This window comes from Globicephala melas, chromosome 15 (assembly GCF_963455315.2).
Source record: "Globicephala melas chromosome 15, mGloMel1.2, whole genome shotgun sequence".
Lineage (NCBI taxonomy): Eukaryota > Metazoa > Chordata > Mammalia > Artiodactyla > Delphinidae > Globicephala > Globicephala melas.
Window position 1 is genome coordinate 6,946,926 of NC_083328.1, and position 15,632 is coordinate 6,962,557.

Below are 15,632 nucleotides of genomic sequence, written 5' to 3' on the forward strand. Positions count from 1 at the left end.
GCCTTCCAGACACGAACCCCAGCCCAGGCTAGAGGATGAGGGGCTGTGCCCTCCCCTGCCAATCCCTCTGCAGTCCCACTCCTGCCCTCTTCTTGCAAAACAATCAATTTTTTGGCCTTGGGGCAGACTTTGGCCTCTAGTTCCCGTCAAGGCTGGGGGAGGAGGGCTGATGGCTGGGGAAGGCGGAGATATGGATGCCTCTTCCACCCTCCTGCTTCCTCCCTTCCCAATGTCCTCGGGGACCCCTTCCTAAGCTCCCCACCATGAACACCTCTGCCCCTTCCTCATCTGCCTTGCGGGCTCCCCAATACCCAAGCCCTGTAACACATTAGCTGCCCTCCCAGTGGGATCCTTAGCTGAAGGGGCCACAGTGGTGTGACCTGGGGTTTGGCCTGGCCATGTGGGTGCCTGTCCCGTTGGAATCAGGCTGCAAGGGGGGTCCAGGCTCCTGCTAGCTGCTGGGGAGGGAGGTGCATGGGTGGGAGCACATGGTCAGGCAGGGCCGGTGAGTGCTCCAGGATGGGGATCCTGCCTGGAGTCAGCGATCTGTGGGTCAAGGCCCACCAGGCATCAGTGGAAAGAATCCTGGCCAAGGCACGGGCAGAGCTGGGTAACGTTGGACAAGTGATGGTCCTCCCTGGGCACCTGTGCCTCTTTGGTTACCAGAGGACTTGGACCACACGGGTTTCTATCTCTCTGGGGTCTGGGGACCTCAGAACACAGGCACAAACTACTAAGTTTCACCTACAGTTTCAGGCAGGGGGCAAGGAGCTCTGGAATGGAAGGGCTCAAGGGCCCGCTGTCGGGGTCTTCCTGGGAGACCTCAGTTCCTACCCAAGTTGGGAGAGAAGTTCTGAGCTTCTGGGGAGTACCGGTGCCACATTCCCTGCCCCACTCTTGTCACCGCCTCGCGCCCCGGAAAAGACAGCGCAGTCCCGTCTCACCTGAGCTGTGGGTCCAGGGGTGCTTAAGTGCGGCCTCTCGGGAGGCCCGAGGCCCCGCCCACCCGAGACCCCACCTCCGGCTACGCCCAGGCCACGCCCCTGGGCCGGCTCCTCGGCTCCGCCCCGCCCCTACCGCCGCATCCTCTCTCCGGCTCCCACTTCCCGCCGCAACTCAGCTCCTCGCTGGGCGCCTAATTGAGCGACTCTCCTGGGTTCTCGCTGCGTGATCCTCCCTGGATTGCGGCCCCTTTGAAACCTGAGGCATCCGTGGCTCCTACGGCTCTGCCCCCGCCCGCAGACCTTGCCCTGGCGTCCACCGTGCGATTCCGAATGGGTATAGGTGTGGTCCTCCCTTCTCCTCTCTCCAGACCCCTGCCCCCACTGCCCACCCCCAAAGAGGCCAACTTTTTTTTTTCTTAAAACATTTTTACTCCTTTCAACCCAGAAACATCACAATCTAAGAGGACGAGTGGGGAAGGGAAGAAAAGCGGGCGCTGGCAGCGTTGGGGGCTTCGGTCTGCGCTGGCGGAGCAGAGGTGGGGGAAACCATCTCCTTGCTTTCGCGTTCCCTCCCCCACCGCTGCAGGCGGGCCTGTGGACGGGGAGCGGGCGCCCTCAGGGGCACTTCCGCTCCACACACTGCTTCCCGCCCTCCTCATATTCCTGCTTGGAGATCCACATTTGCTGGAAAGTGCCCTGGGTCGCGGGGGGAGACATCGGCGGTCGGGGAGGCTCTGGAGAGAGGGAGAAGCGCCTCCCCACACGCCTCCCGCGCAGGCTCGACCCCTCGGAACCTCCTCCTCTCAAGCCCACAGCCCTCCCGCAGCCACCAACTTGCCCCATCTTCCTGTCCCCATCTTCCTGTCCCCTCCTTCGTATTCAGAGGGCGAATACCTGCTTCATATCGTTCAATCCACGATTCATTCATTCAACAAGTATTTATTGAGCACCAGTCTGCCCGGGGCCGAGGGCTGTTCTCGAGCTGGGAGGTGGAGCTTACAGCCCCAGGCCAGCCAACCGGCGCCCCAACACTCCACATCCATTCTCCACCAGATACCCTATCACTCCGTCAGGCCTTCCAAACACGCCAAGTCGCCCTCCATCCCAAGAAAAATCTTTCCTCCTCCCTCCCCACCATTCCGACACCACCTAACATCAGGATATTAGGATGTCGTCACTTTGGCGCCCCACCTCCACCCTCCCGCTGAAACAAGCGCCTTGAGGGTCTCCAGCCCTGGCATTTCAGACTGTACCCTCTCTGTGGTTGTCCTGCCTCTGCCTGAAAGTTAGTGTGTGTGTCCCTGCTTCTGTCCCTTGCCGTGTCCAGGAAGAACACACCTTCCTGGACCAGGTCATTCCCCTCCCTTCTGCTCACGTGCCAAGGCCCCACCCTTCCCACCATTTCTGGTTTCCAGTGCAGATCTCTGCGCTGAGTTCCAGACCCAAATACAGTAAGGCCCCTATACACCAACGAGTTTCCTTCTGAGAGCATGTTCTTAAGTCCAATTTGTTTCTAAGTCTAACAAAGTTAGCTAGGTACCCAACTAACACAATCGGCTATATAGTACCGTACTTCAATAGGTTTATAATACTTTTCCCACAAGTATATTATGTCTGCTGAAATAAATATAGATACTAGGGATCCAAAGAAATCATGAAGACCACACATAATACTGAACGCAGTTTTAACAAATGTGGTCACAGTGGAGTAACTGGATTAAAAAGATGATATCTGATTTTTATCTATCATTCCAATATCTATAATATCTAATGTACATTCCTATTCAAAATTCTTCAGAGTGAAATTATTTTATGGGCTTGAAATATAATTTTTAAAGAAATATTTTATGCTAAGGTTGCATATTCTAAGAAGTTCTGCACTAGTGCCAATGAAATGAACACTTCTATTTTTTACAAGTACTGTACTACTGTACTCTATACAGTACTGTACAGTAAAGTACACAAAAGCAAATCACTTGTGGAGGATGCACGCATGTGACAATGTACGCCAGACACGTGAACTAACTATGTGATTGGACATGCGAACATTCGCATCTTTGAAAGTTCGAAACCCGAAGGTTCGTAAGTAGGGGACTTACTGTACTCAGCTGTCTTTGGACACCTCCTCCTCAGTGTCCCCTGGGACCTCACCCTCAACATGTCCACAACTGTGTTCACTATCTTCGCCCACACCTGCCCCAAACCTGCTTCTCTGGTCATTCTCACCTTCTACAGTTGCCCTGTCCAAATCCAGTGGCCATTCGCTACATGGAACATTTGAAATGGAGCTATTGAGCACTTGAAGTGTGGCTAGTCCGAAATGAGATATGCTCCACATGTCGAATATATACCAGATACTGAAGACTAAACCCAGGGAAAAGAATGTAAAACATCTTAACTTTTATATTGATGGCATATTGAAATGATAATACTTTGGATATATTGGATTAAATACAATATATTCTTAAAACTTAATTTCACGTGTTTCTTTGGACTCTTTTTAATTATGGCTACTAAAACATTTTAAATGACCTATGTGGCTCACATTACATTCCTCTTGGACAGCACTGCCAGGATCTAGCATCCTGGGCCTCGTCCTTGAGCCGGTTCCCTCTTAACTCGCATATCCAAACAGTGTCCACATTCTGTCAGTCAGACCTCTGATAAGCTTTCAATTCCACCCCGATATCTGCTCCGCCGTCAAACGCAGGTCACAGTGGAGACCACAGCAGCCCTCTCCAATCCACTCTCTGCTCTGCAGCCCAAGTGAGTTCACTCAACTCAGATCTCACAGCATCTGCCCACTGCCTTTGGCCTTGCCTAGCTCCCCCCAGGAGCCAAGCACCCTCTCTCCCACTTCGCCTCATAAGTTCTTACTCACTCTTTCATCTCAGCTTGAGTGCCCCTTAGAGGCCCTTCATGACCCCTGAACAAAATCACGTCTTCCTTTGAAGGAACACCCCACACTTTGTGATGACCTCCTGTTTAATCGTCTCGGCTTCCAGACTGTTCCCACGCACAGAGGCGGGGACTAGGTCGGGCTGTCTGTCCACTTCAGGTGCACAGGAGGCCCTCAACAACTGTGTGACTGACACACTCTCAGCCCTGAGCTAATTTCAGGGGTTCAGACTCCTGTCACTCTGACCATTGTTTCTGTCTCCTTGGGGGCACACACTCTAGTGGATATCCTCCTTGTCCTGTCATGGCCCTGCTGTCCCACTCTGTGTGGCTGACACCTGCACCCCCAGATGCAGTTTGCATCTTCACCTCTCGCTCAGCGTCTTGCCTCTACCCCAGCAGCTGGTCCAGACTGAACTCCCCACCTACCGCCCCAGAACCAACCTGCCAGCCTCCTTCTGTTTGCCCCTTGCTCACCACCCCATCCCCACTGCTACCCATTCCATGACTCCAGGACAATAGGAAGAACCTCCTGGCAAGGTCCCCTCACATCTGGCTCATACCCTGATCCCCAAAGACTCATGTCTGACATAACCTTCCCAAACGTGCCTGTGGCCATCACATCACCTTGCCCCAAACCTTCAGGGTCTCACCCTGGCACACAGGGCCACCACAATCTCATCCCAGCCAACCTCTCCGGCTTCCTGTCCTCCGCTCCCTGATTTGTGTCCTGATGTGGGATCCACCTTTCTGGGAGCAGTGACTGCCCTTTCATAAATGTTTGTTGAATGAATGAATGAGGAGGCAGGCAAGGCGATGGGGGCTGTCTGGATCTGCCCTTCCCCACATTCAGCGCTAGGCCAGGCCCCTCCCCTCTCACCAGTGAGGCCAGGATGGAGCCCCCGATCCAGGGGCTGAACTTGCGCTCCATGGTGCTGTTGCTGGCGATGAGCTTCAGTCTCATGCTCTGGGGAGAAAGAGGGGCTGAGGGAAGCAGACACCTGGCTTCTGGGAAGGGACAGGGCTGGGGGTAGGGAAGACTGGGAAGCCACAGCAGGAAGGGGCCACTCTGGTGGCCAGAACGTTTGCTTGATGTGTGGGGAGGAGGAAGGACTTGGTCCTGAAGGGCTGAGCCAGGACTGGAGTCCAGGGCCCTGGCCAGGGGTGGGTTCCTACCGGTGGAGTCTTCTGGGAAAGCTCTCGATTGAGCCTGTCAGTGAAGCCTTGGAGCAGCGTGTTCCCACCAGTGACAATGACACTGCCGTACAGGCCCTGAGAGCAGGGAGGAGGAGTGAGCAGTCACGGGACAGCCCCTCCCCCCCCAGCTTCTCCTGGGCCCCTCTGCCAAGACTCAGGCTTGGGCCTCACCGGGCGAATGTCAATGTCGCACATGCCGATGCTGGTGGTCACCACGTGGCCCACACCTAGCATGGTGTTCCCCGAAAGGCCCTGCAGAGAAAGGTGACTGGGCTTCGGGCCCTCTGTCCCCTCTCCCAGACCTCTGTGATCCTTCCCAGCTTCTCCCACACCCCGGGATCCAGGGCCCTCCACCCAACCCCACCTTGACATTGGAGGGATCAAACAGGCCCTCAGGGATGCGGAGCCGCTCCGCACCATAGTCTGTGTTGTAGCCATTGGGCATCTCGTAGTGCACTGTGGGCATCTGCGCAGCCACCCTGCCCAGGAAGGAGCAAGACTCTGCTTGGGGGTGCTCCCAAAAGACCAGCGGTCCCCGCTGAGCTCCAGGCCTGCCCCCTTTCCACCCCCCACCCCCCAGCCATGAGCTGCACTTACTGCTCGTCATAGGGAGAGTCCGAGACCTGCAGCACGGAGGCCTGGAAGTCCTGGATCACCTCCTGAGAACCCAGGGAGGTGGTGAGGGCTGGGTTCCCATCTCAGGGCACACCCCACTCCACCTGCTGGGCCTCTGTCCCTCCCCGCGGCTCATGGCAGGGGACTAGGAGGTGGGGGGCGCGGGGGTTTGGGGGGATTTCTCCAGCGCCTCACATTGCACATGTAGTTATGCCAGGACTTGGAAACCTGGGGTAACTTCTCCTTCTTCTTCCAGTTTGGGGGGGCGCCCTCCCGTACGGGCTCCTGTGGGGACACAGCCTGTGAGCACCCTACCCCATCCCACACTGGCCCAGCCTACCCTGACCACACCTGCCAGCTCTGCAGCTAATGGGCACTGGGTTCTCTGCTCTGTTGCCCGGAAAAGGTGTTTCTCCCCCTTCCCTGTTAGAGGAGAGAGAACGGGGAGAGCCCATCCCCACAGATGCCATGTGTGCAGCGGGTACAGCTGATCTGAAAGGCTTTGGTCAGAGAACACTGAGGGCCTGGGGAATCCAGTAGGCGGCCAGACCTTAAGGAAACAGCCTTTTACGGATCCATGTTCCACGTGGGGATCCCTTGCATGCAGTGTCTCATTTAACACTCGCGGCAGCCCTACATGCTGTTATTCCATTTTACAGGGGAGGAAACTGAGGCTTGGGAGCTTCAGTCTCATGCTCTAGGTCACACAGCTCTTCTGTGGCAGAAGCAGACCTTGAACCTGGGTCTACTGGACACCAGTACCCACCACGCTGGCCCTCACATACACATCCTGCTAGCAGTTGGCTGTGGGACCTCGGCCATATCCCTCAGCCTGTCCAGATCTCTGATGCCTCAATTGCAAATTGAGGGCTGAGGGTCCTTCTGGGGCCTGGCTGCTCCCCACCCTGATATCTGACGGGTCAGTGTCCAGGACATCCCAGAGGCCCCACCTTGGCTGCGATCATGTAAGGCGGGATGATATCAATTGCCATTTCCTGGAAGAGCTCTCGGCACTGCATGGAGATGAAGTCCCCTGCCAGGGGTGACTTGACAATGCCTGGAAAGGAGGGGGTGTCAGGACCTGGTCCCTCAAGGCACCCCCGACCCCTGCCGAGGCCCCACCTTGCTGCAGGACGTAGCCATCGTGCACTGGAATGGCCGTGGTGTGGGTGGCCCCACTGTCCAGCACCAGACCTGTGGAGCGTCCATTTGCAAAGCTGGTGTGGGATGGGTAGGTCAAAGAGACAGCAGCAAGAGGGGGCTGGGACCCGAGTCTGGCCTAGTCACTCTCTTCTTTCCTGGATCCAGCCCATTCCCAGTCTGCAAATCTCTCCTTCTAGTTTGCGACCCATCTGCTAGAGAAAGGCAGCTGAGACCCTTGTCACTTTTTTCTTGTCCGAATCACACTCTCTCCCTCTATTCCTTCCTTTTGAGCTCCCAGCCTCTCTTTAGGTTTAGTTCTATGTCCCATGGGCTCTCTGAAATTAGGGGCTATATCGCCCCACCGCCTAGCATAGGGTTCAATGCAAGGCAGATCCTTAAATAAAATAAATGCTGATTGGTTGCTTGGGAAGGGAACAAACACCTCAGTGTCATATACCCTTCCCTCCTCCCTCCAGCCCCAGCCCCTGCTGTCTACTTGTCCTTACTCTCAATGCCCAGCCTGATCCAAGGAATGGGAAAGGGCCGCTGAGCTGGCCACCCCAAGGTCCAAGGCGCTTAGCCCCCAGGGGCCCTCTGCACTAATGGGGCTCAGGGGGCTGTCTGCCCATCCAGGATATTACCCTCCATAGAATCAGGCCCAGCCTCCAGCTCAGAACGCCACACACCCCACCCTGACCCTCCACTCCGGCAGAGTAGCTTAACCCAGTGGATACGCAGTAAGCACAGCTGTCTTGCACAAGAAGAAGGCAGGAATGTTGTACTGCTCGAACATCAGCTCCGTCAGCTTCTCCCGCTTGGCCCGTGTGTTCCACTGAGGAGAAAGTGCAAGAGGGGAAGATTCAGGAAGGGAAAGGCACCGATCCACGTACATACCCGCCACCCCAACACGTATCTTGCGCTGAGGACAGAGGGCAGGTCCCCTGACCCTCAGAGATCTTTAGAATGTGAGAACTATAAAGAGCTTTAAAGATCACAATTCAAACTCAACTGAAGAAAACAAAACTCAGGGAGGGAAACTGGCCCAGATCACACAGAAAGCTCTCGGTAGAGCTGAGTCTAGAGCCACAGTCTCTTGACTCGTAGCCCAGGACTCTTGATTGTGCACTATGCACTTCAGCACCCCCACCCCCAGCCGCCAGTACATCCCTCTTCTTCACTCTAATCATCTCAGAGGCAAGAAAGCTGAGGAAGAAGATTTCTGGGTAAAAATGTTGGATTGAATACAAACATCTACTTTTATTCCCTCCCAAGTTCCCAGCAAAACTATAATAGAGCGGGAATTAATTTTAAAAACAACAACAAAAAAACCCCAAACTCACAAAAGCCAACAGGCACATAAAAAGATGCTCAGGGCTTCCCTGGTGGCAAAGTGGTTGAGAGTCTGCCTGCTGATGCAGGGGACACGGGTTCGTGCCCCGGTCCGGGAAGATTCCACATGCCCCGGTCCGGGAAGATTCCACATGCCGCAGAGCGGCTAGACCCGTGAGCCATGGCCACTGAGCCTGTGCTCCACAACGGGAGAGGCCACAACAGTGAGAGGCCTGCGTACCGCAAAAAAAAAAAAAAAAAGATACTCAATATTTTTGGCCATTAGGGAAATGCAAATCAAAAGGACAATGAGATTCCACTTCACACCCACTAGGGTGGTGATAATAATTTAAAAACAAGACAAAACGAAAAACAGAGAATAACAAGTGTTGGAAAGGATGTGGAGACATCAGAACCCTTGTCCATTGCTGTTGCGGAGGTTACATGGCTCAGCTGTAGAAAATGATTGGCAGTTCCTCAAAAAATTAACATAGAATTATCACATGCCCCAGCAATTTCACTCCTAGTTATACACCCAATGGAATTGCAAACAGGTGCTCAAACAAATCCTTGTACACAGCTGCCCACAGCAGCTCTATTCACAACAGCCAAGGTGGAAATAACTCAAATGTCCATCAGCAGATGAACGGTAAAACAAATTGTGGTATATCCATACAATGGAATATCACTCAGTCAGCTACAACATAAATGAACCTCGAAAACATTAATACAGACATAAAACGTCACATACTGTATGATTCCATTTATATGAATGATCCAGAATAGATATAGCCATAGAGACAGAAAACGAACTGATGGTTGCCAAGGGCTGGGGGCAGGGGGAGTGGAGAGAAACTGCTAAATGAAAATGGGTTTTCTTTGGGGGTGATGAAAATGTGTTTTTTTTTTTTTTCAGTACGGGGGCCTCTCACTGTTGTGGTCTCTCCCGTTGCGGAGCACAGGTTCCGAAAGCGCAGGCTCAGCGGCCATGGCTCACGTGCCCAGCCGCTCCACGGCATGTGGTATCTTCTCGGACCGGGGCACGAACCCGTGTCCCCTGCATCGGCAGGCGGACTCTCAACCACTGCGCCACCAGGGAAGCCGATGAAAATGTTTTGAAACTAGATAGAGGTGATGGTTGCAGAACATTGTGAATGTATTAAATGCCACTGAATTTTTAACTTAAAAAAGGTTAATTTTATGTCATGCGAATTTTACCTGAGAGAGAGACAGAGAGGCATAAACCCTTAAAGCTTCAGAAGAACAAGAAATGAGAAAACAGCAACAAATTTTTGAAGGTTGGAAATCAGTTAGGTGAGCAGTAACTGACTTAACAGATTCAAGAATGCTGACTCCTAAACTGGTAGTGGAAAAAGCCAACAACAGCCTGTGCTAAATGGCAGAATCCTCACAGGGATTGGGAATTGGTAGTTTCAGGTAGCTCTGGAAGTGGAAGGAAAGGGGAAATAAAATAAGATTGTTTAAAACTATTCAAGTAACAGATCCCTAAACTCTCATCCTAATTCCATGGCACTAGGCTATTGCCCACTCCAACCTCAGCAGAAGAGTGGAAATTTATTCTCTGGAGAGAGTAAAACTGAAGGTCTCTGAACTGGTGGGACACTTGTCACTGTTGGGAGTGAGGACACTATACTTAAAAGAGGGGAATTAAGTGATGCCATGCATATTGAATGCTGATAACATCAGCCCTATTTGCTCACTTGGCTTCCAGAAAGGGGTTGGGCAGTCCTGTCTTCAGGTTGGAAGTCTTCCCTGTGAGTTACATCAAAGATCTAAAGATGCAACACCCCAGTCAGACCATCCTATAACAAAGACTGCAGTCAGCAAGTCCCCCTGCCCAATCAGCTTTTTAGTCCCCCATTCCTAAACATATGTGGACAACCAAGGATTTGTGGAAATTTGAGAAAAACCTAGGAAATGAGATAAAGACTCCCAAGAAAGGGCAGGGAAAAAAAGCAACTTGGAAGAACAATAAGTATACAAGGAGACGAAAACTTCCAAAGACAAAACTAATAATATCCCTATGAGATAACAAATAATATTGCACCCATGAAATAAAAATAGGATGCTCTAAAGAGTAACATTCATGGAATAATAAAGACCTCCCGGAAAATAAAAATACAGGAGCAGGAATGAATTAAAAACTCAATAGGGGCTTCCCTGGTGGCGCAGTGGTTGAGAGTCCGCCTGCCGATGCAGGGCACGCGGGTTTGTGCCCCGGTCCGGGAAGATCCCACATGCCGCGGAGCGGCTAGGCGCATGAGCCATGGCCTCTGAGCCTGTGTGTCCAGAGCCTGTGCTCCACAACGGGAGAGGCCACAACAGTGAGAGGCCCGTGTACAGCAAAAAAACAAACAAACAAAAAAACCAAAAAACCCCAAAAAACTCAATAGAAGAGGTGAAAAACAAAGTGAGGGAATATCTTGGAAATAAGAGGAAAAAGATAAAGAGATGGAAAACATAACAGAAAAGACGAGAACATTAGGAGACCAGTTCAGGAGGTACAAAATCCAAATAATAGGATTTCTCAAAAGAGAGAATAGAGAAAATTGAAAGAAATAAATCATCAAATAAGTAATTAAATTTTTTTCACTGAGTTGAAAGGCATAGGTTTCCAAAATAAAGTGACACACTGGGTGTCCAGAGCCATGGACAAAAATAAACCCATATAATATTGTGAAATTGTAAAACACTGAGGACAAAGTGAAAATTTTATAAACTCTAAGAAAGAAAAATAAGTTACACCAAAGGATCAGGAAATAAATGTTTTTGGCCTTCTTGATGGTAACAGTAGATGCTAGAAGACATTGGAGAAGTGCCTTCAAGATTCCAAAGAAAAATGATTTCCAACCTGGAGTGTTATACCTAGCTAAACTATCAATCCAAGGTTAGACATGCAAGGTGTCAAAAATGTTACTTCTTATGACCTTTCTAAGGCAGTTAGTGGAAAATGTGCCCCATAAAAACAAGGAAGAAAATAAAGGAAAGGAGTCATGTGATACAGGAAACAGGACTTCTAATACAGGAGAGGGGCAAAGTGTTTCCTTAAGATGATGGTGAAGGGAGATGTCAGGATGATAGCTACATCTTCTGTGTAGAAGGTAACTTGTCCAAAGTAGAGCAGGTCAGTGGGCTCCTGAGGAGATTTCTTGAAGATGAAATTGATAGAACACCTTAAAGAATTAATGTCTTGAGAAAAGATATAGATAACTGATGAATAATTTAGGGCCACATTATTAAGTAGACAGAAAAACTAAGGAAAACAGAACCAAGACAATTTTCAGTGCTAGAGAAAACAAAAAGTTGCACAGGAAAGGAAAATAAACCACAGTTCATTGCCTGGTTCAGGCCTGATTAGCATACATAATAATAAGAGTGTAAATACTGAATATTGATCTTAAAAAAACCCAAAACCCTAAACTACAACTGTACTTTAGGTAAGAAATAAGAAATGTGTGTGGTGTGGGCTGGGGAGGAAAGAGAGCCAAATGCTCATTTTCTATAGTGGGAAATCCACAGATAATGTTTAAAGCTAAAAAATTCACAATTAGCAATTTAAGTGTGATATTTAGAGATATAAAAGGTAATGGCGGGACTTCCTGGTGGTCCAGTGGTAAAGAATCTGCCTTACAATGCAGGGCACATGGGTTTGATCCCTGGTCTTGGAACTAAGATCCCACATGCTGCAGGGCAAACAAGACCACACGCCTCAACTAGAGAGCCCATGCGCCCTGGAGCCTGCATGCCACAACGAGAGAGAGAAAATACGCACACCACAACTAGAGAGAACCTGTGGGCCACAGTGAAGAGCCCGTGCCGCAATGAAAGATCCAGCATGCCGCAACTAAGATCCAACGCAGCCAAATAAATAAATAAATAAATAAATAAACAGGGGCTTCCCTGATGGCGCAGTGGTTAAGACTCCATCTGCCAATGCAGGGGACATAGGTTCGAGCCCTGGTCCGGGAAGATCCCACATGCCGTGGAGCAACTAAATCCGTGTGCCGCAACTACTGAGCCTGCACTCTAGAGCCCGTGAGCCACAACTACTGAGCCCACGCACCTAGAGCCTACGCTCCGCAACAAGAGAAGCCACCGCAAGAAGCCTGCGCACTGCAACAGAGAGTAGCCCTCACTCACTGCAACTAGAGAAAGCCTGCACGCAGCAACAAAGACCCAATGCAGCCAAAAATAAATAAATTCATTAAGAAATAATAATAAATAAATATTTTTTAAAAAGGTAATAGCAAAAAAAAAAAAGCTAAAAGAGAGAAGGAAAAGGGGCAATAGAAGGAGGAGGCTATGAATGGCATTTTTTTTCTTAACATACTTTATAAAACAAATTGATTCTTTACATGTATATATAATATTGACAAAGAATGTAAGTTAAAAGGTCATAAAAGGACTTGGGGTGGTGGGGCAGTGTATAAGGTTGACTGGGGGAAGGGCAAGTGGATAGAGCTGGAGGAGAGAGGAAGGCATGGAGACTAAACCAGGGAGGAAGGAAAGTGGTTGAAGATGATGGAGTTGGAAGGAAAGTTTGAAAAGCGAAGTGGAGTGAGTGATGGCTTGAGGAGAGAGGTGAATGGTGGGCCCCAGGGCTTGACTAGCAGCTGGATGAGGCACTTACCGGGGCCTCGGACATGAGCACTGGGTGTAGATTTGGCTCAGACTTGACGTGTTTGCTGTAGGTGTGATCCAGGATCGCACGGAAGCACTCCCAGTCCTCGACTGGGGCCAGGAGATCAGTGGAGAGATGAGGGTGGGCAGGCAGGAGTCCAGGGACAGGAAGGAAAGGAAGGAGGGAAGGAAAATCCGGGGGAGGGGAAATAAGACAAGCTCCAGCAGAAGTCCCCCCTTCCCAGGAATCTGGTGGCCCCTGGTTAGGAACCAGGCAGCTGTGGGAAGAAGTAAGGGCATCCCTGGGACTTGGGTCGCTGCAAGGAAGACTCTGTGGATGTGGGGTGCTGTGCCCCAGGTTGTTGGGTGTGGGCTCTGAGTCTGTGTCAGGAGGCAGTGGGTGGGGGCCCCGTACTCATGCCATTCTTGAGGGGTGACATGACCTCTGCTCCATCCCGAGGCACGTGGAGGGCATTGGTGTCGATGTGAAAGATCTTCCCTTTCTTCTCCTTCTCCCCCTCCAACTCCAGCCCGCCCCCCTCCTCCGCGGCCAGCAGCCCCACTGTGGTGGGAAAGTCAGCCTGGAGGGGGGCATGGGCGGAGAGAAATCAATCTCTTGCCCGGTTCCAGGCCCATGGCAGGGCCCTCAGCCCACCCCTGGGTTTACTCCCTCATTCCCACTCAGCAAAGCTTCTCTCTGGGCTCCGAGAGCCCTGGATCACTGGGAAGCCTGGAGGGGAGCCCTAGGTTTTGGGGAGGGGGCTGGAAGGCTCACCTTGGGGCAGTCCTCCCCAGCGTACCCAGCGCGGACTGAGAAGGAGCCAATGTCAAAGACCAGCGCCCCCACCTCATCTGTGCGGGGAGACAGACTTGTGAGGGGATCTCTCCCAAACTCTCTCCTCTTGGATTGTTCCGAAAGGAGGTCAGGGCAGAGCCACCTTCAACGCCGGACGGTGCGGGTGGGAGCTCGGCCAACAGTTTAGGGTCCTGGGAGTGGGGGTCAAGACCCCAAAGTCCCTTTCTGCTCAGTGGCCGTTTTCAGGCCACTCTCCTTGCTGGGCTGGGGGCCGGGCGGTGGTGGGTTGAATGGTAGAGAGGTTGGGCCCGGTGCGCGCGAACGTCCGGGGGCGGGGGTCGAAGGTGGGAGTGGCGCAGGACACAAACCAGGGGCTAGACCTGCTCGAGCGCCGAGGTGCCAGGCCCCAGGGTGCCCAGAGCTTGGGTCTCGCGGGTTCGGGGCGCTGGGATTCGGGCGAGGCCGCGCCAGGCTGGAGAGCCCGAAGCCCGAGGCTCGCTCACCTCCGCCGTAGACGCCCCCGCTCATAGTGCCCTCAGCGCTGCTCGCGGCCCGTGGGCAGCGGCGGGATCAGCACCGAGGCTGCCGGACAGCTCCCGGGACCCCGGGCGGGGCGGGGCGCGGGGCGGCCAATCGGGAGGCCAGGTTCCCCGCCCCCAACGGCGCCGCCGATAGGCTGAGAAGCCAGACAATAACCCGGCAGGGGGCCGCTGCTTTAAAGGGCCAGAAACCTCAACCTTAGGCGCCGGGGAGGGGATTAGCAAGGACCTCGAGGCCGGCCCTAAGGGATAGGCTGGCAGAGAGCAGGAGTACGCAAGAGATGGAGACCTTGTCCATTCGGAGACTGTAGGGTGACTGACTGGGCCCCTGCTCCCTTACTTTTTAAAATGGGGTCTAGAAAAGGGCGCCATCGTCTCCGAGACGCGTCCATTCTCAGGCTCCTGAGCAAGGTTCTGCCATACCCAGGACTGAATGAAATCACTGGGAGAGGGAGGGTAGGGAAGGAAGGGGAGAGGTACGGGAAGGGGTCGTCTCCATTTTCTCCCTGTTTCTTGCCACCCTTGTCTTTCTGATGGTCCCTCTTTTCCTCGCTGGTCCTCTGGTGCCTGGGCCTTATACATACACACGTTTATGCACCTGTACACACGTTCACACATGGCGCTCAGCTAACCCAGCTTTAGCTTCCTTTCCTTCTCCCTCTCTTTTCATCTGTTCTTCTCAGGAGTTATTTATCAAGCAAGTAGATTTTCCCCTCATAGGCTCCTAGGTCCTTCTTGGCTCCTGGCATGAGGCCATCTCCACAGCAGTTTTGAAAGAGAAGGTGAAGGAGTGGCTCTGACAGCCTGGCTCAGCTGAGAGACTCTTATGTGAGCATCTGGGTAGGTGTGTGCCTGTACGTATGTGAGTGTGTCAGCATTCGTGTGCACATGCCTATGTGCATGTGTTGGGGGCACTCCCACCTACTTGTTTAGGGGTGGGGGGCAATAAGACCAGAGATAGCATTGGAAGAGGGTTCTGTGTGATGGCCGGCCGAATGCCCCTGAAGGTTCTCAGCTCATCAGATACTCATTCTGTAAGGGACTCCACCCTTCCTTAGCCAAAGGACAGATGGTTTGAGCTGGCTCATCCGTTACCCACTGGCGACAGTGGCATTTCGCATGCCCAGGGGTGGTTCTGAGCCCAGGCCTGGCTCCCCAGACTGGAGGCTTCAGTGGGAGGGGTGAGCTGATTCAGGAGTTGGGAAACAGAAATATCCCAGCGTGAGCCTAGGTCAACCATTGTCCTCTATAAATTGAGGCCTGGATGAATTGGAACAGCCCCTTTAACCTCTCAGCGCCTCATTTCTTCATCTTTCAAAATGCTGAGGTGAGAATTAAAGGAGAACACTGGAGGGGAAAGTGATTCTATTCATGGTCTGCACCTCTCCTTTTTGTTGACATTGAATAGTGTTGCTTCTCTCCCCTTGTAAATTCACCTTGTCAATTCCCACTATCCCCTCCCCCATCCCAGTCAGGATCTCAGATTCAGAAACTACCCCAGTCAGGGGAAACCTTACCCGATCCTGGATA

General features: G+C 52.2%; 1 protein-coding gene across 1 annotated transcript; it reads right to left on the reverse strand.

Moving 5' to 3' along the window:
- Nucleotides 1-1,360: 1,360 nt before the first annotated feature.
- Nucleotides 1,361-14,198, reverse strand: ACTL6B (actin like 6B). The gene is made up of 14 exons (XM_060285231.1): nucleotides 14,067-14,198; nucleotides 13,543-13,619; nucleotides 13,183-13,348; nucleotides 12,778-12,878; nucleotides 7,532-7,629; nucleotides 6,777-6,871; nucleotides 6,605-6,711; nucleotides 5,850-5,939; nucleotides 5,637-5,698; nucleotides 5,404-5,518; nucleotides 5,211-5,291; nucleotides 5,019-5,114; nucleotides 4,723-4,809; nucleotides 1,361-1,640 (listed from the first exon to the last, which is right to left on the reverse strand). Exons 1-14 carry the CDS (start codon nucleotides 14,089-14,091, stop codon nucleotides 1,560-1,562), a joined length of 1,281 nt encoding a protein of 426 aa, XP_060141214.1. The 5' UTR covers nucleotides 14,092-14,198; the 3' UTR covers nucleotides 1,361-1,559.
- Between the last annotated feature and the right edge of the window lie 1,434 nt (nucleotides 14,199-15,632).

Bases quoted from the DNA above. Each gene is read 5' to 3' on its own strand.
- ACTL6B (XM_060285231.1), bottom strand. From the start codon at position 14,091: ATGAGCGGGGGCGTCTACGGCGGAG. The intron at 12,879-13,182 runs GTACGGGGCCCC...TCCTGGCCCCAG, and splicing joins ACCCCTCAAGAATGGCATGA to TCGAGGACTGGGAGTGCTTC. The intron at 4,810-5,018 runs GTAGGAACCCAC...CTTTCTCCCCAG, and splicing joins TTTCCCAGAAGACTCCACCG to AGCATGAGACTGAAGCTCAT.